The sequence below is a fragment of the Rhinolophus sinicus genome, chromosome 2, assembly GCF_057876585.1.
Source record: "Rhinolophus sinicus isolate RSI-liver-muscle chromosome 2, RSI-T2T, whole genome shotgun sequence".
Lineage (NCBI taxonomy): Eukaryota > Metazoa > Chordata > Mammalia > Chiroptera > Rhinolophidae > Rhinolophus > Rhinolophus sinicus.
The window spans coordinates 2,378,248-2,404,420 of NC_142502.1; the positions used below are offsets into that span (position 1 = coordinate 2,378,248).

Here is a 26,173-nt window from a genome sequence, read left to right on the forward strand (position 1 = left end):
CCTGCACCACCCACTCAGTCCCTGACTTGATTTTCCTGCAGAAGCTGTACAGGAAGGAGATCAAGCCGCCCTTCAAGCCAGCAGTGGGCCGACCCGAGGACACCTTCCACTTTGACCCTGAGTTCACAGCCCGGACACCCACAGGTGTGTGCCCGCACGAGTGGGATCAGATCTGTGGTTCTTGCCAATGGTGGGTCCTCCCTCCTACCTGGCCAGGTAGGGACGGATACCCAGGAACCAGAGAGTCCGAGGATCAAGAATGCTTTCATGGAAGATAACAGTCAGTGCTGTTTGATGTTTTAATTTTCTCTGCTCAATTGTAAAGGTTTAGGTGAGAACCAATTCTCAGCTACCCCCCACCCCACACCCCACCCTGCCCTGTGACATCCAGTTTAGAAATCATCCCAGTGTCCTGCAGACCCCCCACCCTCCACTTCTTGGTCTGAGTTGCTAGTCCTGTGACCACCTCTTCCAGAGGGACACACAGAGGCAAGCACCTCAGGACAATGAAAATCCCTCATTTAGAGAGTTTTTACTGGAAGAAGGAGGCAGTCAGTTAAGTGCATAGCTCTGTGAACTACAGATCTTTGTGCAAAAACAAACACCTGTTTGAAACATGTTATCACTGGATCTCAGCATATCACTGGATTTAGCAGACGGATGTATAAACTTAGCTTTCATGGTATGTCTAAAATTACTCTTAAGGCTTATCGGATTCAAGTAGACCTGGTCAGCTCCCTTTAAAAGTTATCCTTTTGTGATATTATGAATTAATAGTAACATGTTTAGATACAGTGATTGTCTTAGTCTGCTCAGCCTGCCATAACAAAATAGCACAGACTGGCAGCTTAAACAGCAGACGTTCATTTTGGTGTCTGGTACGGGCTCTCCTCCTAGCTGGCAGACGGCTGCCCGCTCTGTGTCCTCACACAGGCTGAGTCTGTGCTCGAGGAGAGAGGGGTCCCTGGTGTCTCTTCGTCCTCTTATAAGGGACACCATCCTATTGGAGCAGCGCCCACCCTCATGACCTCATTTAATCTTAATTACCTTCCCAAAGGCCCTTTTTCCAAATGTAGTCAGTCACATTGGGGGTTAAGTCTCCAACAGGAATTTTGGGGGCACAATTCAGTCCATAACATTAGTAGTTACTTAAAAACTCACAAACAGACAAATCAACAAGCCCCCTTCGGAGATCTAAGTGGGACGGCGTCAGCCTGTTGGTGGTTACTGGGGTCCTTACTATTAATATTTTGGAATCTGAAATTTTCTGTGATGTTTGGAAGAAATACATAGATGTTGAAATACAAACATCAAGTGGGTCACATTGGGACCAACAATCCACTCGCTCCTTTGGTTTAGGCTGTTGGAGAAGCCGCTGCCCACCAGGGTGAGCTCGCCAGGTGGGAGCTGAGAGGGGTGGAGCCTCGGGGCTCTCTGGGGACCCTAAGGGGCCGGCAGCTCCTGACCGGTGGCATTGGCTCCTAAACTTGGGAGAAAGCTGATTCGGGGCGCCCTAGGGAGTCCTGACATAAACTGTCACTGAGTTCTTTCCGGTCCTCCTGTTGTCCCCAGATGAAACCAAGACTGTCGCCTGAGTGATGACAGCCGTCAGAGTGCTGAGTGGCCACTGGTGCCAGGTTTAATGCGGCTACCAAGGAGGGGAGCCATGGGTCTGTCCTCTCTAATAGAGGCGGGGCACTTTCACCGGGCTCCCAACTGCCTTAGGAAGTATTTGTATGTCAGGGTGGGTCCTTATTGTTGACAAAATTGACCCATTTCACAGAATCAGAGGTTGGAAAGCCAGGGATTGCATCCTGCCTCTGCCCACAGCTTACCTGAGCAGGTGGCTTTATTTCTCCTGTTGTGGTTTTCCTGAGTGGGAAAGGAGCACCAACGCATTCCGCCCCCACAAAGAGCACTGCCTGTGAGCATGGACGCAAACCTCTGAGTCCTTAAGGGCATGGTGGTGTTTCATCATGAGTGTACATGACTTGGAGCGGTGTGTTTAAAATGCTGCAATAAGGACCATACTGGTGCTACCTAATAAGAAAATGGTAATACAGCCAACTCTCAACTATTCATACACACATGCATTTTAAATGATCCATAAAGGACAGGAACTCCAAGCTAGTCGGCCAGCTAGCTGTTTTAAGCACCTTATAAGGCTTTTGTGCACATAGAGAATTCAATTTCATTTTCGTATTGGCCTAAGGAAAACAAAATTAGACACAGTGCATTCTAATGCTGTCTAGAAATGGGTTTTTCATGCCTTACTATTGTGAGTTCTCCAATCAATTTTACTTAAAGTTAGTTTATTACACCTTTGAGGTAGGTAGCAATGGAAGTGCTAAGGACACAGAAAAATCCTTCTCTGTATACTGACAACAGGGTAGAGTTTTCTAGGCATGTGAGCTGAGCACATAGGTAGACTACAGGGAGACGGCAGCGACGGGACTGAAGCTGAAGATCGTCCACAGCCATCGGTTAGGCTCCTGGAGGCAGTGTCGGGATTTCCAGTAGTAGCCGAGTCTTTTCTTTTCTTTTTTTTTAATATTTCAGTCAGTGCTAAAGCTAGTTTATAGTTCCTGGTCACACATCAGCTGCCCATTGTAGCGTGCTGACTGCAGAGCGACACCAGTCTAAGATTTAAAAACCCATCAAACATTTTGCACAAGTCAGAAAATACCCATGGGATTAACAAAGGTTGATTGTACTCAGTTTTAATTATTCTTTCCAAATCATATATTATCTTTCTTAAGTACTGAGCTAAAGCAAATCAGCATCCCCAAGATGATTATAAAGCATTTTAAATGCTATTTGTGCCATCTGTCATTGTTCCCATCTAACCACATTGTTCCCATCAGTCCACTGTTAGCGTCTAGCCTAAAGATCCTTCAGAGCCTCAGGTAGCATCTGACTGTATAGGAAGAGGCAGCCCCTGGCCATGGGAGGCGTGGCCACGGGAGGCGTGGCCGTGTCCTTCCCGCCCCTTTGTGAGTTAAAAGACTACCAAGTTTCCATCCCTAATGAAACTGTATCAATTCAAGTTAAATAACAGGGACGGTATTAACAGCGCTGTGCCGTCTGCCCGCGCATACTCCCCTGTGCTGGTCTACTCTGTGCTGGTCTACTCGCCCTTAGCAGGGTCACCCTCAGTCACCAGGGCGCTGAGTTCTGCAATGCAGAGCCCTGTGGGCGGACCTGGAGCGCCCCTGGGTGGGCGATTGCTTAAAACAGGGTGGACCTATGTGCTGGCTGGAGACGGTGCAGCACGTGGTAGCTTGGGGGATTTTTATGAGCAGGGCAACCTCAGAGCAAGAATTCTGTACAGGAAAAGGAGAACCAGGGTGCAGAGCTAGCCCAGGAGCGAGCCCCCATCTGGAGCGGCCGGCCACGTGCTGCCCCTGGGTCTTCCGAAGGTGCGTGCTGCCTCTGCTTCGCGCCTCGCAGCCTGTAATTTCTACATCCTAAAATCTACTCAGACGAGCACCTTGGTTTTAATTAAGCATCTCTAGCATGTTGGCCGTTTATCTCCAAGCACCTTCTGCTCTGACCATTTTGCTGGGTGGGTGACTGAGGAGGCGCTTGCAAGGTAACGGGTCAGGGCTGAGCCCAGAGTCTGGCCCCTCGCTGTCCACAGTGCTGACCAGGAGCTCAGGTTCAGCGCCTGGGCTGGAAGGAGCCGCCTACCTCGCCACTGTCCCCAGATAAAATGCTGAGGATGAAAGAACCCTGTTCTTGGACCACCCACCCACCTGCTCCACCATGAAGGGATAAAACTAAAACTATCGTGTGTGGTTTCCATGTCAAAATAAAGTATGAACACAAAGGGTAAAAAGCAGAAAGGCAAAGCCACTCCTGTGGGTTTTCCAGTCCGCGCTCCAGGGATTTATATAAAAGATGTGTTTTAAATTTTGTGTATATGTACATTGTGAGAAAAAACTTAAACACATTTTCTTATAGATTTACATATTTATAATGTACACATAGGATTTCTTATTACAGTGTTATGTACTGCTTATCATTTCATTGTAATATAATGTATATGACAATGCATTACATGTTTTTACATTTTTCTTGAATGCATGTGTTCTCCATCTTATCCTGCAGCTTGTTCTCTCTTTCTGACTTGACGAGCTCTTGGGTCCATCCCTGGGGTCAGTCCCCGCGGCTGTCCCATGCTGGTTGTGGTGTCTCATAGCGTCACGTGCACCCCGGGCAAGGCCCCCTCTGTGCATGTGTGGTTGCTCACACCTGTGATTTCCTTAATGCTGAACATTTAGGTTGTTTTTGCTGTTACAAATACAGCTGAAACAAACATTTTGTACACTTCTAAGCACTTTTGAAAGTGATTCTGTAGGATCCATTCCTAGAGGGGGAGTGGCCTTCAGAGGACATGCAAACTTTAAATTTGGGTAGGCACTTCCAAATGACCTTCCAAAGGCTCTGCCTGCCATGCTCCCGCCCACCATCGTCACGTCCACCCCCCAAGCAGTCATGATGGATCACTTTCATTGTTGCTAATTTGTTATCTCAGATGCGCCTATGCCTGCTCGTCAGACAGACGAGCACCTTGCTTACGCAGGACAGCAATTGCCAGTCCATCTTTTACCCGTTTTTCTTCTGGGCATTTTGCTTTTTTCTCATCAATTTCTGCGTGCTCTTTGGGTGACAGAGTTCAGCCCCTTGTCTATTATTTATGGTGCAAATATTTTCACCCTACCAGCGATGTATCCTTTTGTTTTACTTAATGGTAAACCTGAAACGGGACGGTCTCACACAGCAGCCAAACTTTTGAACAAATGGTGCAGTGCGAGGAGCCATAGTTGGGGGCAGTTACTCCATAACCCCTGTCACCCTGTCCCTCCATGATCAGAGCGCACCCTCCCCCACTGTTTCTTGAAGAGCAGAGGCTCCGGCTGCACACAGCTCAGCGGACTGGGGCAGGCAGGGCTGGCAGCGCAGCAGAGCAGGAGGGGCAGCAAAGCCCTTCACTCCCCGTTCCCTCCCTGAGCGAGGTTCCTGCTGAACCTCAGTACTTGACGCGGCCCCAGGGCATGGGTCCTGACCTGACAGCTGCACCCTCAGCTTTGGGCCTCAGTCTGCAGCGGACAGGGGCAGAGGGTTGTGGTTGAGAATATTTAGTAAGCTGTGATTTTCCTAAAGTCCTTGTTCTAGGTATTTTTGCTGTTTAAAAATCACACCCCTGGCACTGCCCAAAATAAAGTGCAGTTTCATATGGTTCCTCGTTTCTCAGCCTCCGTTTTGTCTCCTTTTCCAACACACACCACGTACACACACCACGTACACACACCACACACATACACACACGCACCACACACACACACCACACACACCACATGCACACACACCACATACACGCACCACACACACCACATGCACACACACCACATGCACACACACCACATACACACACCACACACACCACATACACACACACCACACACACACACACCACACACACACCACGGAGCTATCACCCGCCACGGTCACTGTGATTCGGCTCCTCGCGGAAGGCTGACTTCTGTCCTTGTGCCCTGCAGACTCGCCTGGCGTCCCCCCCAGCGCCAACGCTCACCACCTGTTCAGAGGATTCAGTTTTGTGGCCTCCAGCCTGGTCCAGGAGCCCCCCCAGCAAGATGTGCACAAGGCCACAGTTCACCCCATCGTGCAGGTAACGGGAGTGCCCGGATCTGTGCGTCCCCAGCGGGTCAGGACCAGGAGTCGCTGGCACCAGGGTCACATGCAGACAGCCCTGTCATCCTGCCTCTCCACTGGCCTCCGGGGTTGCTGAGTGTCGGCCCTGGTGTCTGCACTGTGGCCCTTTGCCCTGCTTCACACGCACCCTAAAGAAGGGACAGAGTCGTGAGGTGAAGTTCGCCAAGGTGGGCTGCAGCTGGAGCCCACAGACGTCACATGTGGGCATCTCCACGGTGCACAGTTGAGCCAGTACCCCGAGAGTTTGTGGGTACCATTTTCCGGTTGTGAAACGTACTCTTGAGGAAGTCAACAAATGTGGTGACATTTTTGTAAGGAGTTTCCTACCTTAAAATATAACCAGATAGAATTCTAAGAAGAAATTATGATTCAATTTTATCTAAGAACTGAGACGGGGTAAATTGGAAGGCGTTGGATTTCCATGTTTCTCTCCCCAAAGCCTTTTGGAAAAACGCAGCCTTCTAAAGTGGGCACTTGCTGTGACAGTGTATGTCACTCTTGGTGGCTTCCTGTGTACGCTCTGAGCAGGGGGTGGAGGATTGGATGGGTGCACAGGCGAAGCCGGCTGTGACTGGCACATGATGGGGTCAGATTTCCAGTTAGATGGTGACATCCAAATGCCTGCTTGGGACACAAGCATCAGAGTCACAGCCCTGGAGCTATAGGGCTCCATCCCTTCACTTCCACATTCTCCTGCTTTCAGAGCTTTGGGGGAAACATGGCCTGTCAGCTGACACAGTGCACGGTGGTGTCTGAAAACTCAGAACCTGAGAGATCAGGGGGCCATCGCTACTATCTCTGTGACCTTGGCCAGGGGACTCCATTGCCTGTGGCCCCAGTGTCCCCAAGTGCACAGTCTGGGCACCCCTTTGCTCCTATGTCATGTGCCCGTGCACACGTGCTCAGACCCCATGCGCTGCCTCCGTCTCCCAGCAGCTGCACGGGAACAACATCCACTTCACGGACGGCTATGAGGTCAAGGAGGACATCGGCGTGGGCTCATACTCCGTGTGCAAGCGATGTGTGCACAAGGCCACTGACGCAGAGTACGCCGTCAAGGTGAGCCCCACCTGGGCTGCGGGGTGCTGGCCCCCGGCCCCAGCAGGCACCTCTGACCAGCAGTCTTCTCTCCCTTCACCACTGTCCAGGCGCGAACATAGTAGAATTTACTTTGCTTTGACAGTAGGTCACCCATTAAAAAATTATTTTTCAAATCATGAATATTTTCAGTCCTACCCAGCATTTGGGTGCTGCTTACCTGTAGTAGCTCAGTATGTAGTGTACACTGGAGCAGTAGCTCTGGACACTGTGTTTTGAATAAGAGCCGGGGACGGGCATAGCCATTGGCAAAGGGAGGGAGGGAGGGCAAGGGAGGGAGGAAGACAGAGTCACCAAAATCAAGTCAAGGAGTAACTGTAGAAGCACCACCTGGTAGTATTTACAAAACCTTAAGCAGACAGCTGGTGTTACTCTCAATCATCAACAACAGTAAATAGTATCAATTCTCTGTAATCCAGTTTGTTATTCTCTACACAGTAACTTCAGCTTCTATAATTGTTGCTAGATTAAATATTTGATCTGGAAATACAAAATATCAGTTTCTTGAGTTTTCTGGTTGGTAAAGTGTGGCTTGCAACTAAGGTTTCCTGCTAAAATCATACTCTAATTTATGGAAAAAGGATAAGCTGCACATTCTCTCTACGAGATGCTCTAAGTCCATCACTTTCCCATGAAGCTGAACTGGAGGCTGTAGAAGCCAGGTCCAGCCTGGGTGTCATTGTGACCGGCCCTATTCTGGCTCATCCCAAACATGTCTGTAGCACATGGCACTGTACATGTTCTTCAAAGGACATTAGGATAAAGATGGAACCTGTTCAGCAGGCAGCAGTGTAAAGAGGAGGGATTCCATCCACTGTGATTCTCCTAGGCTCCAAAAGCATTGTTCAAAACAATGACTAGGTGAGATGACCCCGTCCTGACCCATCGCAGCTCACACAGGCTCCACTGCCGTTTTGTGTACACAGGTCTTTCCAAAGGTAGATTCCCAAGAACGGCGTGCATGCTCACCAGAATGTGTACCCAGCGTGTCTTGTGCTAGGAAAATGCTTAGCCCTGTCCAAAGACACCGGGCAAAAAATTCAGGCCCCCGGGCTGGGAATTTATGGCTTTTTGACAAATTTGTCTTGACTTCCTCAAACAACTAAGAATGTGAAGGAACAATTAACTTGTAAGTTCCGCTGATAGGTTCTCCATGTCCAGCCTGTCGCGTGCCTTGACACATTAAGGAGAGTTTGCAGGAAGAAAATTCGGCCTAAATTTTACTTAAACTTCCTGGGAGAACAGGGTTGACACTGCACTGAGGATTGCTGTCGTGTCCCACTGCCCAACAGCGGACTTCTGAGCGAGAGAGAACCAGCTGTGTCATGACGCGGCTACCTCCACAGCCTGGGCACGTGATGTGCTGTGTTTCTAGGGTCTGACTTGGTGAAGCCTTTTATTTTCCCTCATCCTTGGGAGACTTTAAAGGAGAGCTTGGGTGGACGCCCAGCATTCGCCCATCTGTGTACAGATGCAAAGATGAGGATGGTGGGGAGCAGACCTGACTTCTGCCTCATTCGAGAGAATTTCATTTCCACGTTGAAATGTACTTCACATACGCTTCATACATGGGCTTCTTAGGGTTGTTTTTGGCGTGGGTCATTTCTCACAGCATTTCTTTAGTTTATCGGGTGACCTGCAGCAATCCTGAAAACAATGGCCTCCGCCAGTGAGCACAAAGAAACGGGTGTATTGTTCAGCCAGCTGGGCAGCCACGACGCCCTTCTAGAGGACACACGGCTACTGTGAGGCTGACCAGCCATCGTTTGTGCCTCTGAAAACAAACCCCACTGACAAAGGCCATGGGATGTTTCCCCCTCGTGTTCCCACGTCCAGCGCTCATGAAAGGACACCATCTGAATGCAGCTTTGTTAAGCGGCTCATAACTCTGTCCCAAAGACCTTGATGAGGCCAAACTCTGCAATAAGGATTTCTGAGAAACATTGGCGCCGCAGCCGCGGGTGACGGTAAGAGGAAGAACTGGCCTCCTGCTTCTCCATGACGAGCGTCGAAGTTCCCTGGGCAGCTGAGCTGCTGGACCTTACAGGGAGGTCCCTGATCCCCTCGGAGACCACATGGGCCACCATTTTTTGTCTGGAAGATGCTTAAAAGCCAAGCACAGAGGGTGACTTTCTCCATGAGCCAGAGCTATCTGAGGGCACGTGTGCACTGCTGGGGGGCTGGCCGCAGCCAGCTCTCTGAGCTTAGGCAACACCTTGTCTGGCTTTCCCTCCGAGGTGAGAGAGCCGGCAGGAGTTTCGTGGCAGAGGTCAGCGTTCGCTACCGAAACTGCCTTCACGTCCCCATGCCACTTTTGTCTTCAGCATTTTCCAGGGAGAATGGAATTCAGATTTCCTGTGTCTCTTTCTATGTCAGCTGAGTTGTTGACAAGCAGCAATACCCCCCCTTATTGACGGAGAGACTAAGACACAGAAGAATTAAGTGTGTTTTCTACGTAACGCAGAAGCCGGAGTATGGCCTGGGGGCTGGTCTTGATTCCATCACTAGAATTTAGCACCACCTCTCTCAGCTGCCGCCGGAGCAGTGTGCAAGCTCAGCGTCCAAATCCTTGGATGGAAAGGGTGTCTGTTTCATTTTGAGAAGCAATCCAGTCCCAGTCAGTTAGGGCCCCTCACCCAGATATGTGGGTGATTCAGAACCGTCCCCACTGAGTAAGGAGCAGGAAAGAGAACCTGCAATGTTGGCTGAACAGCTGGGCTGTGGCCAGAATACAGGGTTGAACCCTAGGGCAGTCATGACGGGGGTGGGGGGAGGTATTTTGCCCCCTGGGGAAACTGGCAGTGTCTGCAGACATCTGGTCATGACAGAGCGAGTCGAGTCGCTCTAGGCGGCTGGTGTACAGAGGCCAGGAAGCTCCTCCCCCTCCCTCCCAGGACAGCCCGTCCCACTGCCCCACAACGAATTACCAGACCCGAATGTCACAAACGCTGAGGGTGGGGGTAGTTCCAGCAGGCTGGTGTTGGGGAGGGGGGAGGGGCTCTCCCCTGTTAAGCTTCCGCTTAATATTCTGGTAGCAGGATGACACTGACCAAGAGCTCAGCACTCCCCAGCTGTGTGCAGGGGCGTGGCAGCCCTGGCTGTGACACTGTGACACTGTGACACTGACACAGGGGAGGTGCAAGTGCAGGTCTTTCTGAGAGGACGGCAGGCCCGCTGTCACCTCCACGAAGATCAGGCCTCCGACAGCCTCACGGCATGTGTGGGGTCAGAAGCTCTCACCAGCTGGTCCCACAACTCAGGAAACTCCCACCTGGACCACCCGGCTTGTCCTCCCTGGGCTGGAACTTTCTCTGAGCGTGGGTGCCACCTCGTCTCTGCGGGTCTCTGCTCCTGGGCAGCCTGTGCCTGCTGTCCTGCCACGCCGTGCTCCTCAGCCTGTCGTACCTTCCTGTGTGGCCGCTGTTACCCCGACAGTCCCCGTAGCTTGGCTCCTGTCCCCACAGCACATTGCAGTGCTCGGTGGCATCCAGGATAAGAGGAAGATGAGTCAGGAGCCTTTCTTCACATCCCACGTCACTTTGCCCCTTTCTCTGGCTTTCGTATTGTCAGGTTGACACGACAGTTATTCCATAGAGCGTTTCTTGTCTAAGATTCCATTTTGTTCAGCAAACGTGCCTGTGTTCAGCAAGCCGGTTCTCAGTCATTTCCGCAGTTTCTTACAGACGCCTTTTCTATGGCAGACACGGTGCTAGCGTCTAGGCAGGAACGCGCACCTGCCCTCGCGAAACTCACCACCATCCAGCCCTTCAGGAATTCACTGACCACAGAACCATAGGCCGAAGCAGAAAGCGCGATGTTACTGAAGGGTCCACAACTCAGTGAGCTTTACTGCCCTGGCAGCTTTTCCCATCGGCCATTTACCTCCACACCTACGGACACAGGCATCTCTTCATCAAAGTTCCACTTCCAAGCTTCGCCTTTGTCCTTCTGAAAGGTCCGTGCGGGGCTGGAGCCCAGCGCCAGCACAGGCCAAGCGTTCCTGGCGGGAAGCACGTGCCTTAAGAGACGGCCACGCTTCTTTTCAGTAACATGTTGTCATGTTATTAAAATTGCCTTAGTTTGTTTTAGCAATAGAATCAGGCTTAAAAGAAAAAACGTGAGAGCTTTACAGTTGGGCCAGCGTCTGTGTCACCCAGTTCTTGATGCAATGATGGAGTGTGGCTGACACACGTACGCCTGAGGCTGGGTCAGCCTCTCCTGAGAAGGGCCCCAATTTATATTCACAACAGCTCGTGTACAATAATGGCAGCGTTTCTGTGCTCACTTTCATACTGTGTATGTCATTTGTCAACTGAAAAAGCAGTGGAATTAAAACAGATGTTTGACATGAATAGAACTCATTTTTAGAAGGAAAACTGATTGGCATGGAAATTTAATTTTTTTCCAGCAGGAAAATATGGAGTTCTTCCTCTGTTTCATTTGTTTAAATTAATCATATGGGAGACGGTGTCTGTTAAATCCAACAAGGGACCCATTACATGCTCTGCTACTCTCGTTTCAAATGTGACATTGAGCTTTTTGACCGGTGAGCGGAAGTAACCTGCGTCGTGCGGGAGCTTTGCAGGCCAGGGCGTCCACCCCATGTCGTGTTCAGTCCCCACCCCAGCACCCATTTCCGCAGTGCTCAATGCTGCAGAGGGGGCCCCGCTGGAGAGAGATGAGGAAGACGAGGCAGATGTGGAAACACAAGGACAGAAGGACAAGGAAAGGCCGCTGCTGATGGTCAAGCCCCACCCAGGCCTGTCTCCATCTCAGCGCCCTGAACAGGAATGGATGTGACGTGGCCCCTGTGTCCCTGCTGAGGACAGCCATCGCCATGGGCCATTGCCGCCAAGGCCAGACCCTGCACAGCACGGGCATTCCGACCTGACAAGGCTCAGGAAACACGCTGCTTATCGGAGCAACCCCGGAAAGGCTCCCTCACCAGCCGTGGTGGCTGCCTGGCCTCTGGGCCGCACCCGTTCTCTGGCCATTACCAGATAACAATGAGAGAGACTGTTCCCCCGACTTCTTGGTGGCCCATCCTTGTCACCTGAGCATGGAAATGCTGAGTGGACACCTCACCCGTGAATGTGCTGACTGAGAAGTCTTCCCTCAGCTTTGTTACGTAGGGAAGATTATAAAACACTATGATTCTCAAAATAAGGGACTTGCCTTGCCAAGGCTTCTTGAACTAGAAGCAGATCTAACACTATCAAGTCCACGAAACTGACCCCACAGGGAAGAAATTCCTTCCTTGACGTGTCTGGACAATATGCTCAACGCCCGTGCGGGCTCTGCTGTCCGCAGCGCAGGCTGAGGCTTTGCGCTCAGGGGCCAGTGACAGCACCTCACCACGCAGTGACAGCACCTCACCACGCAGGGCCACTTAGGACTCTTCTTCCTTACCTTCCGGAAAGAGCTCTTCATCCCTGCAGAACAAAACAAAACAAAAACCAGAAAAGGGCTTGTGGATAAAAGCAGCTAGCACTTGCTGACAACAGGATCAAAACACGGGGTCTGAACAAAAACGTGCAGCTGGGCCCATGCCAGCTCAGGTTAGGTGTGAAGTGGCCCTGAGCAGGTCGGGGGAAGGTAGGAGGTGGGCCAGGAGGGCAGTGAGAACATAAGGTGGGGGGGCTTCCCTCCCAGGCTGGGTGTCTCATCTCTCTGCAGAACCACCTCACCTCCCTGACCTTTAGGGATTGCGTCATGGTGCTTTGCTTCCCATCAGTGCCACCACAGGGAGGGAGGAGGGTGGGAGGACGGTGAGCCCCCAGGTCCTGTGGGAAGCCCTCTCCATGTGGCTGCACCCCCTCCCCCCGGCCACTAGCTGTAAAAGATTTCTCTTGTTTATCCTACACCATGTTCCATTGGGAGGGTGGCAAAACAGATTTATGCAACGAATACATTTCTTTTATTGTGAAATTTATTTGGGAAAAATGAAGCTACTACTAATTTTTTTTTAACCCACTAATATATTTTAACCTTTTTGAACTGCAAAGAGAAGGTCCCAGCCCAGGAAGATCAGAGTGCCCGGCAGGTAGTTGGGGCAGAGACATTCCTACAGCCCTGCTGGCCAACTTGCAGTCCCAGCTGTGTGAAGACCGGCCGGCCTGCCAGCGGCCGGCAAGTGTCAGATATTAGGCAGCCTCGCACACTGAAGGAGGCTTCCACATGTGTGTCCTTGAGAGCAAGGCTCCATCTGTTGCCTCATTTCAATGACTGAGTAGTCCCGGTGTCCCAGCTAGAATGGCCGTAGAGTTAAATGTAGCAAGAGGAGAAAAACGCTGTGTCAGGAGAGGGAGCCTGAGGTTCTGATGCTTACCATGTCCTTGGACTCACAGTTCTGGGGCACCGACGGCATCAGAGCTTGGCAGTGGGCTTCAAACCGAGATGGGAGAGAAACCTGGCACCAAGGCGATGTCTCCCAGCAGCGAGGGGAAGGGAGGGGAGGATGGGTGCTGGGGCAGAGCTCAGACAGCGGGGCCAGTGATGCCCAAGCACGCTGTTCATCTACACGAAAGGGTTTTATGCGAAGCTCTGCTTAGAGTCTTTGACAAGACAGGTGAGAGCAAAGCTCCCTCACACTCTAGTAGTAAAACGATTGCACATTCTTCAAATTGCAAATCTTTTTAAATTAGGTGGGACTAATGCTAAGAACAGTACAAACTACTCTTCTATTCTGAGTGTTGTTTCTAACACACAGTGGTAGGTTTCACATGAGTGGGGTCCCCTGCCCCCACCATTCTATCCCCATAAAAGTGGGAGTGAGGGCGGAGGTCAGCTACCTACAGAGCTGTGAGCCATCTGCCAACTGATGGCTCCCTGTTTCACGTGGGCTTTCCTTCATGACACGCTCGCTGTCCTTGGAAGCCATCCACTTTCACGGGTACAAGGCTTGTATGTGTTACCTGACATGCGCAGTGGGGACAAAGAAAGAAGAGAGAGAGTCTGTGTCTAAGCGCCAGTGGCAGCATGTACACCAGCCCCGCGTCTCAGTGACCTGATCACATTTTGCTGCTGGTGTGGAGCCAGAGACGCACAGCAGCGGGAGTCTCATTTTGGGCAGAGCAGAGGGCAAAGGCCACCTACCCAGAGCCTATCAGGGTTGACAAGCACCTTCCATTACATGATGGGGCCTGCATGAGCTCCCCAAACCCAACCTTCTCCATCCAACCCTGTAATATCTTAAAACTGACGTCCAAAGGGTCACGCCCTTCTTTGGTAAATGCCCATCTTACACTGGGAAAGATGACCGTCACGGTTTTCCAGGCATCAATTGTCTGGGTCGAGTGTGAGCTGGGGGGGAGGGGGAGGAGGCAGGAAGGGTCCAAGCCGGCAGACGCCAGTCGGAAAACCTCATAGCCCGTGTCCTCTGTTTATCCCAGGTTATCGATAAGAGTAAACGAGACCCCTCGGAAGAGATTGAGATTCTCCTGAGGTACGGCCAGCACCCGAACATCATCACCCTCAAAGACGTAAGTGGTCTCCAGGCAGCGGTGCTGCTTCCACTCTGTGTTCACCTGGCACCAAAAAGCCAGCTTTCTGCACGGCTGATGTTCAGGGCCCCCGGGCGCATGCCGGAGCCAGCTTCTGCCGCACGCACCACCCGACCGTTTGCTCACGTCCCCCTGTTCTCCCAAACAACATAACGTAAAAGAGAAAAAGATAAGTGGTGTGAATTCCAATCCAGAAGCGTTCCTTTCCATCGCCATTCCTACAGATTCCTGAAGATGCAGCAACGGGGAGTATGGGTGGATGAGACGGAGAGGGCAGGCTGGAGGCTCCCGCTCCGGTGGGGGCTCCTCACAGCTTCCCTGGTGGGCTGTTAGTGGCCCCATTGAGCCCCCGCCCCCATGAGGAGGTGCCCCCCACAATCCAGGAAGGCCTAGGGGCTGTGGTGTTTGAGGCCAGAGGGGAGAGTTTCCTTCCTCTCCACCGTCCCCTCAGGGACCCGAAACCACACATTATTGGGGCCACCTCGATTTCCCGTTGGGCCCCGTAAATTCCTGGAGTGAGAGGACTTCCAAATGCCACTTCACATCTGAAGAAAACACAAAACAAGTACCTTATGTCAACAAAGTTTGGGTGTATTCCTAGTCGTCACACCCACCTCCAATCCCCTGGCCCTGTCGTTTTTTTCTGTTAAGACCCACAAACAAATCAACTAGTTTGAAAACTGTCTAAGCATTTCCAACCATGTCTGTCACAAACGGCATTGTGTGTACATTGTGAGGACAGTATTTGAGCTCATAAACTCAAACAAATGCAGCAAATTAACATCTTTTATGGACTCCAGCGTCAGGTAAATTATTTTAGTCATTTGTTATGAAAATCCATTGATTTATAAGCTAGAAAGAAACCGTGTTTAGGTGTTTTCCTGCGCTTCCGTCCAGTTCTCTCAGCGCCGGGCTTGTGAGCCGACTGGTGCACACAGCACGTGGCCTCACAAGGGCCTGAGCGCTGGTTGGGTTTTGTTTTAAGTTCCAGAGATGACAGGTAGCAGGACGGAAGCTCCCCCTTTCTATTGCTCTCCTGAACTCACTGCTCCAGTTCGCTTGACGCCTAACGGCTGGGACTCTCCCGGCGTCCGGCTGCTCCACGCACAGCGGCGCTGGGCTCGTCAGACACGCAGGGTCACCCTGCACCCGGACCTGCGGGGTCAGACCTGCCGGTCAAGGTCCCCCAAGGGGCTAAAGGCACTGCGCTGGGACTGCGGCTGCTGTGCCGGCGTCCGCATCTTCCCGGGGGCGGGGAGGGGGGACACCGCCGAGGTTCCTTCCTTTCAGCTAAATGTCCTCGGGCAGCTGTGAGCTCCTGGCCTCGCCCCCTCAGTGCGAGTTACTGTAGCCGGTTTTGTCCTAAGAGCCACGTCTGGGGTGACGGGACGGGCCTTCCCGCCCTTCCTACAGAAGTCCGCTTCCACTCGGGGAGCAGGGGACCCCAGCCAATGTGCGCACGCACGGGCTGCTGCCCCTGTGGCGCTGTCCCCGCTGCCGGGAGCAGCGCCCGGTGACGCACGGCCGCTCATGAGGCTCGTGCGCTCCGGTCGCCTCGCAGGTCTACGACGACGGCAAGTCCGTGTACCTGGTGATGGAGCTAATGCGCGGCGGGGAGCTGCTGGACCGGATCCTGCGGCAGAGGTGCTTCTCGGAGCGCGAGGCCAGCGACGTGCTGTGCACCATCGCCAAGACCATGGACTACCTGCACTCGCAGGGGGTGAGCGGCCCCGGGCGGCGGGGGGGAGGGGGAAGGGGGGAGGGGGCCGGAGGGAGGGGGCCGGAGGGAGAGGGCGGGGGGGGGGGGGGGGCCCGGAGGGAGGGGGCGGGGGGCCGGAGGGAGGGGGCGGCGGGGGCCGGAGGGAGGGGGCAGGGGGGGCCGGAGGGAGGGGGCGGGGGGGGGGGGGCGGCGAGCCGCGGGAGCTGCGGGAGCTGCTGCTCGGCTGTCCCGCTTCCTTCTGCATCACGGGCGTCCCTCTTGCGTCTAAAGTCATTCGTGCCCGTAGTGTATCCAGGAGCTGAGGGAGGAAGTTAAGTTTACCCGGATCCATTACAGCAGAAAGAGGCTCTTAGCTTGATAGAGAGAAATGTTGGAATTTTCATCGCTTGCCCTATTTAAAGTTGAATTCCTTAACCAACGGGGGGTACTGTAGGACAAAGTGACAATATAGCTGAGCTTCCCATGCCTTCCCCGTGGCCCAGCCACTGTTCTCAGCTCCTCGTTTATTCACGGCTAGACTCTGGATGACACCCAGGTCACAGATGAGGACACTAGAGCACACATAGGTCAAACATCTTGCCCCAGGTCACACACAAGTGAGTGATAGAGCCATTCCACCCAACACTGCTTCCCCACCCCACGTCTCAGCCCCCAGACGTGGCCTCATGGGGAGGCTGGTGCCACATCATCGCTCCTGCCCCATTTCAGTGCTTCCATGAAGGAGGCGAACTTCCTCGGCCAGCATGCGTGTGGTCAGAAGCTTTGAAAATGCAGTTATCGCTGCATTTATCCTGGAGGATATCCTTGCAGGACCACACAATGGGCCCTTTTTGTGATTTGGGAATAGTCAGCATTCCCTGGTTTTCCTAGCACTCCCCTTCTAGAGGCAGCCCCTGCGTGCTGGCTTTTGCAGAGTAGCTTCTGTTTTAATGAGAGGAGGTCATGGAACCGGAAGCACACTCGCCTTCCTGCCACCCGGGCCTCTGTACACTAAGCCAGCTGCCTGCGTGTGTCCCTTTTATGTCCCTCCTGTGTCCTCTCACTGGGCTTTACCAGGACAGTGGACACACTCAGGATCCAAGCTGTGTGCAGTGGCACCTCTGGCCCTCGTGTCAGCTTCTGTCCCCTTCAGGAGGAATCGCTGAGTGCCCCCACGTAACCACTTTGCTTTGAGGTGTCACTGGCCCAGCCGTCACTATGGCTTTTGCAGACCCTCCCTCAGCTCAGGTGCAGCTTCAGGGCTTTTGTGTCAGATGCCCCACAGAAGAGGTCCCTGCCTGCGTCAGTCCCTGCATCACACACCTAAACGTGCTGGACCTTGGCAGACATGAGGCAAATGATTATCTTTGGAAATCTTTGCATTCACATTACCTGAACTCACCACAACATCCCCTTTTATGTAATGACCCCAGTAAGTGAGTCCCTCACCTTAGATAACTGCTTATTTATTTATTCATTCAAATAGTCATCCACCATCACAGGGGTCAGAGAGAGAGAGAGAGGAGGGAGGGCCCCTCCAAATATAGCATCCAGGCTGAATTGCTTCCTGCTGCAGGACCTGCTCAGAATAAGGAACCCCAAAATAAGCCCTACCTTCTGCATGCATCCCCCCTTCTCTGTCCTGCCGCGTCCGAGGCCTTCAAGGCAGGCGTCTTTCTCCTGCCTTTCCGTCCAGGTCGTTCACCGGGACCTGAAGCCGAGTAATATCCTGTATGTGGATGAGTCTGGGAACCCTGAATCCATCCGGATCTGTGACTTTGGGTTTGCCAAGCAGCTGCGAGCCGAGAATGGGCTGCTGATGACGCCCTGCTACACGGCCAACTTTGTTGCCCCAGAGGTAAGAAGGGCTCGGAGCCCGTGGGAGACAGGCCTGTGTCGCCTGGTGTGTGGGGGCGTCTGATTTAGCACAGCATCAATGTCAGAATAGAAATGAATCCGAGGAGAATCGGCCCCCAGTCCTGCTCAAACACAGTTTTAATGTTTTATTTTCCTCTTTATAAAATGTTTGATGGTGACCATTAACCTAAAAATAAAAGGCTTTCAAAGTAAGAGACAATAAGCACTGATTTGAGATTAATCGGAATAACTGATTTGGGCTTCTGCCTGACTCAGTGCTTCGCAATTCTGCGTCCTAGGCCTCCCAGGTCAGTATCTTCCTCCTGCCTTTCCAGAAACCCAAATAATGTTCCAATGAGGAGAGAAAGGCGATGGTGTATATGAGAAGGGGAAGGGGACAGTGACATCCACAGATGGAAGGCGCTGCTCTCCGTGTGGATAACATGACATAGTGACGCTGATTGTAAACAGTGTTTTAGTTTTCAGTGCTGTCATCATCAGTCCGGTTGTTATACTATCTGCTTTCTTGTCACCCTCGCAAACAGTTCTTTGGGGCACAGTGTTGCGTAGGCCCAGGCCACAGGTCACTTGGCCCTGTTTGAACACCCAGAGGTCTGAGGCATCAGACGTGCAGGGCGGTTCCTCTGGGAGGGCAGCTCCTGCTCCATTTTAAAGTGGCTCCATATACACATGCATATATATATGTATATATGTATGTATATGTATATATTACACATAATGCTTTCATGTAAAATGTCGTTATGCTGCAGCCCTTTTGGATAACAGCTGCATATCTGGTAGGAGTTACAGTGAGAACTGATGCCATCAGGCTCTTGTGCATCCAGAAAGGGAGCTGTGGGTCACCTGTGGTCAGAACCCTACCTGCAACCTCACTGGGAGAGACAGCAGGTTCATGGACCTACTGTGCGCCGTAATTCTCACTCCAGGTGATCTTCCACGACAGAAGCAAGTCAGCTTCTACCAAATTTCGTGTCAGGGCCCCATGGAGATTTGCAGATGAGTGCTCACATCAGTCCCACAGGCTCGTGCCCTCATCTCAGAGGACCCGGGAGCCCAGCAGAGGCATCATGTCCATCCCCGGGGATCATGCCCATTAGTTCTGAAGTCATGGATATGTTTATGAAGATGAATCCAGTTTCTTGCTTTTTAGAAAAGCACCCAAGCCTGAGATGCTGTGAAAGCAGGTGTGGAAGGTAGAGGCTGGTCCTGCTGACGGATGGAGAGGAGGTCGGGGGTGGAAACAGACATTAAATTCTGTGTGGACCCTCCTGGTTGTTGATGGAACTGTATCAGAGGCCCTAGCCTGAGTGCAGTGAGTTGTACAGCAAGTCCCAAGAGGAAGGCATGCTGACACCTAGTGGTTGGTCTGTGAGCCGTCAGAGGTTCGCCCGGCCACCGGCCTGCGAGGAAGGGGTCAGTCAGTGGCCTGGTGGAGAAACAGATGGATGCGCGCTGCAGCGGTGGGTTGGCTGGGGGCCATTGTTAGGTCATCCATTGTTATTCCAGCCTCTTACCTGTGGCCCCTTCAAACATAATCTGGTAATAAGCCCCTATTAGTGCTTTATTTGATCAGTATTAATATTGATAGTATTGATTTTAGCGATTATGGACTACCTTAAATTGGTATATTGCTTTGCCGTGTGCAAAACACTTTGACCACTTTTTTCTAACATGTATCCTCTTACATCGTATGAAGTGGACAGGATAGATACTGTCAGCCACGTTTCACAGACACAAACAAACCCAAACAGCCTGCAAATGTTGACGTGACTTTTGAAGACCTCGCAGCCAGTGAGCGCTGAGGCAAGGGGAGCGGTGAGTGCTCACTTTGTTCACCGCGTACTGGCTGACCCCTGCTCAGCTGCAGGCACAAAGACACACAGACGGGACAGTGACCTTGAACAAGCTCCGCTGAACCCACACTTAACGCTGCACCCCGACGGTAATCCCTGAGCTAGCTGCTTCCTTATTGTGACCCAGCTATAGCGTATCAGGGGATTGCCCTCGGTGGGAGCATGTAACCCAGGGACACGCGAAAACCCCGCCTTCACGAGTCCTCAGAAAGTTAAGCATGGAATGATCGTGGGACCCAGCCAAAGAGCTGACAGCAGAGACACAAACCGATAACCATCCACCAGGCTCACAGCAGCATTAGTCACAGCAGCCAGAGGTGGAAGTGGCTGAATGGTGGACCAAACGTGGTCCCTCCACCCCGTGGAGCATTAGCCAGCCCTTCAAAAGGAAGGGAGTCCTGCTTCACGCTATGGCATGGATGAACCTTGGGACATCATGTGAAGTGAGATAAGCAAGACACAAAAGGATGGATGCTGTGTGATTCCTCTAATATGAGGTTCCTGGGGTTGTCACATTCACAGAGACAGAAAGTAGATAGTGGTGCCAGGGGCTGGGGGTGGGGGGGGGAGTTAGCATTTCATGGGGAAAGAGGTTCAGTTTGGGAAGATGCCAAGTTCTGGAGATCATGGTGGAGACGACTGCACAACAGTGTGAGTGTCCTTGACACTGAATGTACACTTAAAAATGGTTAAGGTGGTAAATTTTATGATGTGTATATTTTACCATAATAAGACTATTTCTTCTGCCTTAAAATTAAAAGCTTCCTTCTCAGTCTATCTGTCGGGTATCCGGCAAGAGCGATGGTTGCCTGTGTTTGCTGGTCTTTGGGGGCCCTATTCAGTGCATTAGAGTCGGCTCAACCTTCATAAATGTCATCCCCTGTCCACCTGCCAGGATCGTGGTGCCATCGGAACAGCATACTGTGAGCTCGCATTGTCTGTGCTGCTTGCTTATCTGTTGTCTGCGTGTCCCCTTCCAGGTCCTGAAACGGCAAGGCTATGATGCAGCGTGTGACATCTGGAGTCTGGGGATCCTGTTGTACACCATGCTGGCCGGGTAATGTGAACCTCAGACTGGTGCCGGCACCCAAGGGCATTGTCCCCCATGAGGCTAGGCTGTAGGTGTCCACGGTTGTCCCTGCTGGGGCCAGCGCTGGGCCCGCCCCAGGCATGGGTGTGGGCAAGCCTTCCCCAGCCCCTTTCAGAACTGAAGACCAAAGACAGGGGTTTTTGCCTGCATTTTCGTTAAAAGCTATCTCCAGAATTGTTCAAAAGAAGAGTTTTTTCTTCCCCCTTGTGCGGGGGGCTACAGAACTCAGGTCCTCCACAAAAACCCAGGCCTCGGCTGCGTGCCCACGTTCTTGCCACTGCTCCATGCCCTCCCTTAAAGGGTCCAAACATCTGCCCCTTAAACCATCCTCCTGAGCCAAGAAGCAGCCGTAGGTTCATGGTGACACAGCACCCTGAGAAAGGCAGCCAGCAGTGGCGCTGACCACCAACTTCTGTGCCTGTCAGACGGGCATGAACCGGTTTACTGGACAGGTGTACTGGACCGGTGTACTGGACTGTACCCGGACAGGACACCGGTGTTACAGAAGGGTCGTGCCTGCCACCTGAGCCCTGCCCTCGCCAGCTCTGCTCCCGGGCTGAACTCCTGACCTCCGCTGACTGCACTTCCCACACTTTCAGTGAGGAGAGGACACTGCATGAGAGTCAAGGCTCCTTCCAGCCTCAAAGGTCTAGAATTCCAAGAACTCCTCTGGCTCCCTACATTGTTAGGTCTATTAAATACTTGAGTGGAGGGGATAAAAGGGATGGGGTCCCTAGACCATCCCGTGCTGGTTGGCACAGTGCCGTCACAGAATGGGTAAGAATGGCCTGCTCTGTCTGTGGCCTGATGCGCGATTTCATAGTAAATGTCATTAGTGTCCACTATGGAAGGAGAACAACCTGCGACGCTTCCTGAGGCCACACTGCTGTTACTTTGTGATTCTTCTGATACTCGCTTTGCCTGTACATTAAACTAGGGCCACCAACTTTGCCACTAAAGGGAGTGTCACTAGAGTCACATATAATTCCCTTTCTAGGAAAGCATATACTGACATGCCCTGGTTTATGCTAAGGGGTGACAGTGCCCGCGTTTCCAGTGGGGCAAGTACGTATGCACTTGATATGCGTGTGTGCACGTCACTGCTGAGATCCTGTCAGTACATCATTCACGTACCCATTCAAGGGCCCTCTTGCCACTGAAGCTCAAAAGAATAATTTGTCAAAGAACCCAGAGTTGGTCATAGATCGACCGGGGGTTTCTCAGACTTCAGATGTCAGGTCCTCATCCATTATATCATGCGACCACCATGTAAACTGAGTCACAGGCAGACCACTGTGACAGTCACCACGGAAGCCAGAAACAGTCCAGAAGGGTCATCCGGGCCCCACAGAGCTTTCTGTGCTATCGACCCTTAGCATGACCCGGCAAGACAAGTGGATGAAGCATTAAGAAATAAACTGTGATTTTCATGAATCCTGGATTTGGAACACAAGGAGGAAGAAAAAGCTCTTCTTTTTAACAACAAAGAGGCAGTATTCAGTGTGAGCCGTGGTTTGGATGGTAAAATGGAAGCTCTCATTCCCGTAACCCTCTCGTTACACAGATTCACCCCTTTTGCAAATGGACCGGATGACACTCCCGAGGAGATTCTGGCGCGGATTGGCAGCGGGAAGTACGCCCTTTCGGGGGGAAACTGGGATTCCATCTCTGATGCGGCAAAGGTGAGCTCATAGCCCAGTAGTCTCTCTGAGGTGTGGAGATTCTGTACTGCACGTCTGTCTGTGACGAAGCTAGAGGACACCTTTCATGTAAACAATAGAGCTATTTTATCCTCATAGATTTTTTAAAAGCTGCTCAGCTAAAAACTAAAAATTGCAGGCAAAAATATTTTATGGCATTTTTTACATTTTATACAGTCTTGCTGTATTAGGGTTCTGCAGAGAGTCAGAACCAGCAGGATGTATAGAGAGAGAGACAGAGACGCATTTCTTTTAGAGAAGTTGCTTACATGACTATGGAGGCTGGTGAGCCCAACATCCGCAAGGCAGAGCAGCAGGCTGGAGACTCAGGGGAGCACGTGTGTTGCAGCTCTAGTCCAAAGGCCATCTGCTGACAGAACTCCATTTTCCTCTGGGAACTCAGTCTTTTTTCTCTTAAGACCTTCAGCGGATTGGACGAGGCCACCCGACGTTATGCAGGGTAGTCTGCTTTATTCAGAGCCAAAAGACATAAGTGTTCATCTCATCTAAGAAATACCTCACAGAAACAGCTAGACTGGTGTTTGACCAAATGCTGGGTACTGCAGCCTAACCAAGTTGACCTAAAATTAACCATCAGACTCGTAGCGATGTTGCAGAATGGCTGCCCAAGGTGATCACAGACTGATCCAGCAGAGGGCTTGCAGCAGAGCTGTATTTCCCTTGTTTTTTCTTTTTTAACTTTTTTATTTTATTTTAAGTGTGTGTTTCCAGGACCCATCAGCTCCAAATTGAGTAGTTGTCTCAATCTAGTTGTGGAGGGCACAGCTCACAGTGGCCCATGTGGGGATCGAACCAGCAACCTTGTTGTTAAGAGCACTGTGCTCTAACCAACTGAGCCAACTGGCCACCCCTGTATCCTTATTTTAAAATACTTTGCATCTGGGCTTCCCCACAGCTGCACTGTTTTGTGACCAGAACTGTTTCTTCTGTCCATCAGACTTGGTCTTTTTTAGTTGACGTCATCAAACTTCTCTCTAATCAAATAGTAAATTAGAATCCAACCACTAGTAAGAAGCAGCATCAAGTGTATTTCCTGTGTTACTATAAAGTGACTGGAAGAAGAGTAGACGATTCCAACTCTACCATCACCAGCACAGTGTGACTTCATACAGTGATGGTGGAGGAGATGGCAGAGGGAATGATGGAGGTGATGGTGGAGCTGACGGTGAGGTCATGGAGGAGGTGATGGCAGAGGAGATGATGGAGGTGGTAGTGAAGGAGACAGGATGGTGAAGAAGGTGGTGGAGGAGATGTGGAGGTGATTGTGACGGTGACGGTGAGGTCATGGAGGAGGTGATGGCAGAGGGGGTGATGGTAGCTGGCCTTTAGTGAGCACTTTCTATGTGTCGGACTCTGACGTTTCCAGTGCTTCCTCCCATCTACTCTGTCTCAGAACTAGGAACTTCCCACAGCAGAGCCACAGACCAGGACCTGGGTGCTGGTGGTTTCTCTGGGACGGGATCTCCAAAGCAGGAGTGGGGGCAGGGAGAAGGTGTCAGGAAAAGCGTGAAGTCATGTAGGGGATGCATTACCAAGATCACAGCCGTGGGCCGAGGGCTTTGCTGCCTCCAGGGCCTTGCACAGTTCTTCCTGCCCGGTCCTCTCCTTCCTCAGTTCCTGGCACCTTTCCCCATCTGTGTGCTCACCACCCAACAAAACCTCCAGTCCTGCAGAAACAGGCAAAGCCCACAGGGGCGTCTCTTTTTACTTGGCCTGCATCCTGCGTGTATAGAAACATATTGCTTTCCCGTGACACCTTGAGCAAGTCAGTAGCGGTCTTTCTGCTTCCACTTTTACACGTGGCCACAGGCACAACAATGCTTCCAGGAGATATTTGTTTCAAGAAGTTACCAAGATTCACGGTAGCACATACTAAAAGCAGCGGGTTTCTCTATGGAGAAAGGGTATTGTTATCGTACATGGTATTTCTTTGTGGTCGTTTATGACCAGAAAGATCATTTGATTCAGAATCATTTGATCAATGATTCTGCTGTGTAATTCAGCTTCGCAGGATGTATTCATTTCGTTTTGAAGTCTGGTGGGAACTCTAAGGGAAGGAGAGCAACTAGTGGGAAAGTGTGGATTCTCGTCATAGGTCTTTCTTGGGCACTAAGTTAATCCCCACAGACGTCCACACCTTCACCTGCACAGCAGGGAAGATCACTGCCCTCCCCCCAGGACAATCTGATGGCTCACGACAACAGCTGCAGCAGCCTGTGAAGACATTCACAGAAACGCTGTGCAAATGCAAACCACAGTTGTGGCTGTACATGTGTGTACACGTATGTACACATGTGTGCTTGTATTGCATCGTGTAAATGTAACGTGGAGCTCTGTGTTTAACCAGATTTAGGAGTTTTTATTGTCACTCTAAAATCAAATAAGAAAATCATGCCACCTGGATGGGAGCCCGCTGGACATATGTGATGGCTGCAGATTGTCTATTCCATGGTTGATGGTTATTTGTAGCAAATATTTGTGGATAATATGATAAAAATGGAACTATATACATTGTTATGAATTAGTTTATATCTGTGGGATATTAATTATTTCAGCTTCTTCCTTTGGAAGATGTCATCTGTACTAAAATGGTATTTCAGTGCCTTACCTGCAGCATGTGACGTCTCCATGTTGGATTTCTCTGTAGACAAAATATCTTTGACACAGTATAAACCGGGGCTGAACCACTAAAGTTGGTGCTGGTTAAAGCTTAGAAATCATCCACATACTTATGAACCTAAAAATAAAGATTTGACCCTAAAATGCAAAGAGTCACTGAGAACAGTGGTCGGGTTTTGCCAAGAAAGGGAGAAAGGACTTTTGCCGGGAAGGCTCTGAGGACCGTGCTCATGGTGCCCCTCGTCTCCCCCCACCTCCCCCGACAGGACGTGGTGTCCAAGATGCTGCACGTGGACCCCCATCAGCGCCTGACGGCGGTGCAGGTCCTCAAACACCCGTGGATTGTGAACAGAGAGTACCTGTCCCAGCAGCAGCTCAGCCGACAGGACGTCCACCTCGTGAAGGTACCCACAGGCGGCATGACAGCAAAGTGTGGGGGTGGGGGACCCAGGAAAGCTGCTCTGATACCTTACGATCAAACCTGAGGAATCGCAGTGTGCAGAAAGGGAGCCGCAGACCCAAACAGGGATCCCAACCCTGTATTTTACAGCTTTCCGCACATACATGAGTTACAGCTTCTGTGAACATTGCTGACAGCTTCAGTGTGTGTGTGTGAGTGTGTGTGTGTGTGTGTGTGTGTGTGAGAGAGAGAGAGAGAGAGAGAGAGAGACTGAGTCTCGGGGCTGTGACAATTCCAGGTCCCCAAATCCTCAATTCTAGACCAAAGGTCTGCAGACTTCTCTATAACAGCCCAGACAGTAAATATTTTAGGCTTTTTGAGCCCGATGTCTCTCTCTCTCAATGACTCAGCTCTACCAATATAGCACAGAAACACCCCTACACAGCGCATCTGCAGGCAGTGTGACTGCGTTTCAGTAAAACTTTATTTGCAAAGCAGTTGGCCTGGGCCACTGCTCTCTCCCTTAATTTCCTAATAGATTTCCCCTGGCACGTGCATCAAGGAATCGGCTTCG

General features: G+C 51.4%; 1 protein-coding gene across 6 annotated transcripts in view; it reads left to right on the forward strand.

Annotated features, from left to right (window-relative positions):
* RPS6KA2 (ribosomal protein S6 kinase A2) overlaps nt 1-26,173 on the forward strand; it is a 299,783-nt gene that overhangs the window by 269,177 nt on the left and 4,433 nt on the right. For 5 of the 6 annotated variants that reach the window (XM_074333812.2, XM_074333816.2, XM_074333814.2 and 2 more), the window contains 9 exons: nt 42-144; nt 5,565-5,695; nt 6,673-6,798; nt 14,229-14,318; nt 15,901-16,059; nt 17,735-17,896; nt 20,750-20,826; nt 22,424-22,541; nt 25,466-25,603. In XM_074333812.2, coding sequence (XP_074189913.1) covers nt 42-144; nt 5,565-5,695; nt 6,673-6,798; nt 14,229-14,318; nt 15,901-16,059; nt 17,735-17,896; nt 20,750-20,826; nt 22,424-22,541; nt 25,466-25,603 — 1,104 coding nt within the window. The remainder of the gene's footprint in view (nt 1-41; nt 145-5,564; nt 5,696-6,672; nt 6,799-14,228; nt 14,319-15,900; nt 16,060-17,734; nt 17,897-20,749; nt 20,827-22,423; nt 22,542-25,465; nt 25,604-26,173) is intronic. The other variant, XM_074333813.2, reaches the window with a different exon arrangement.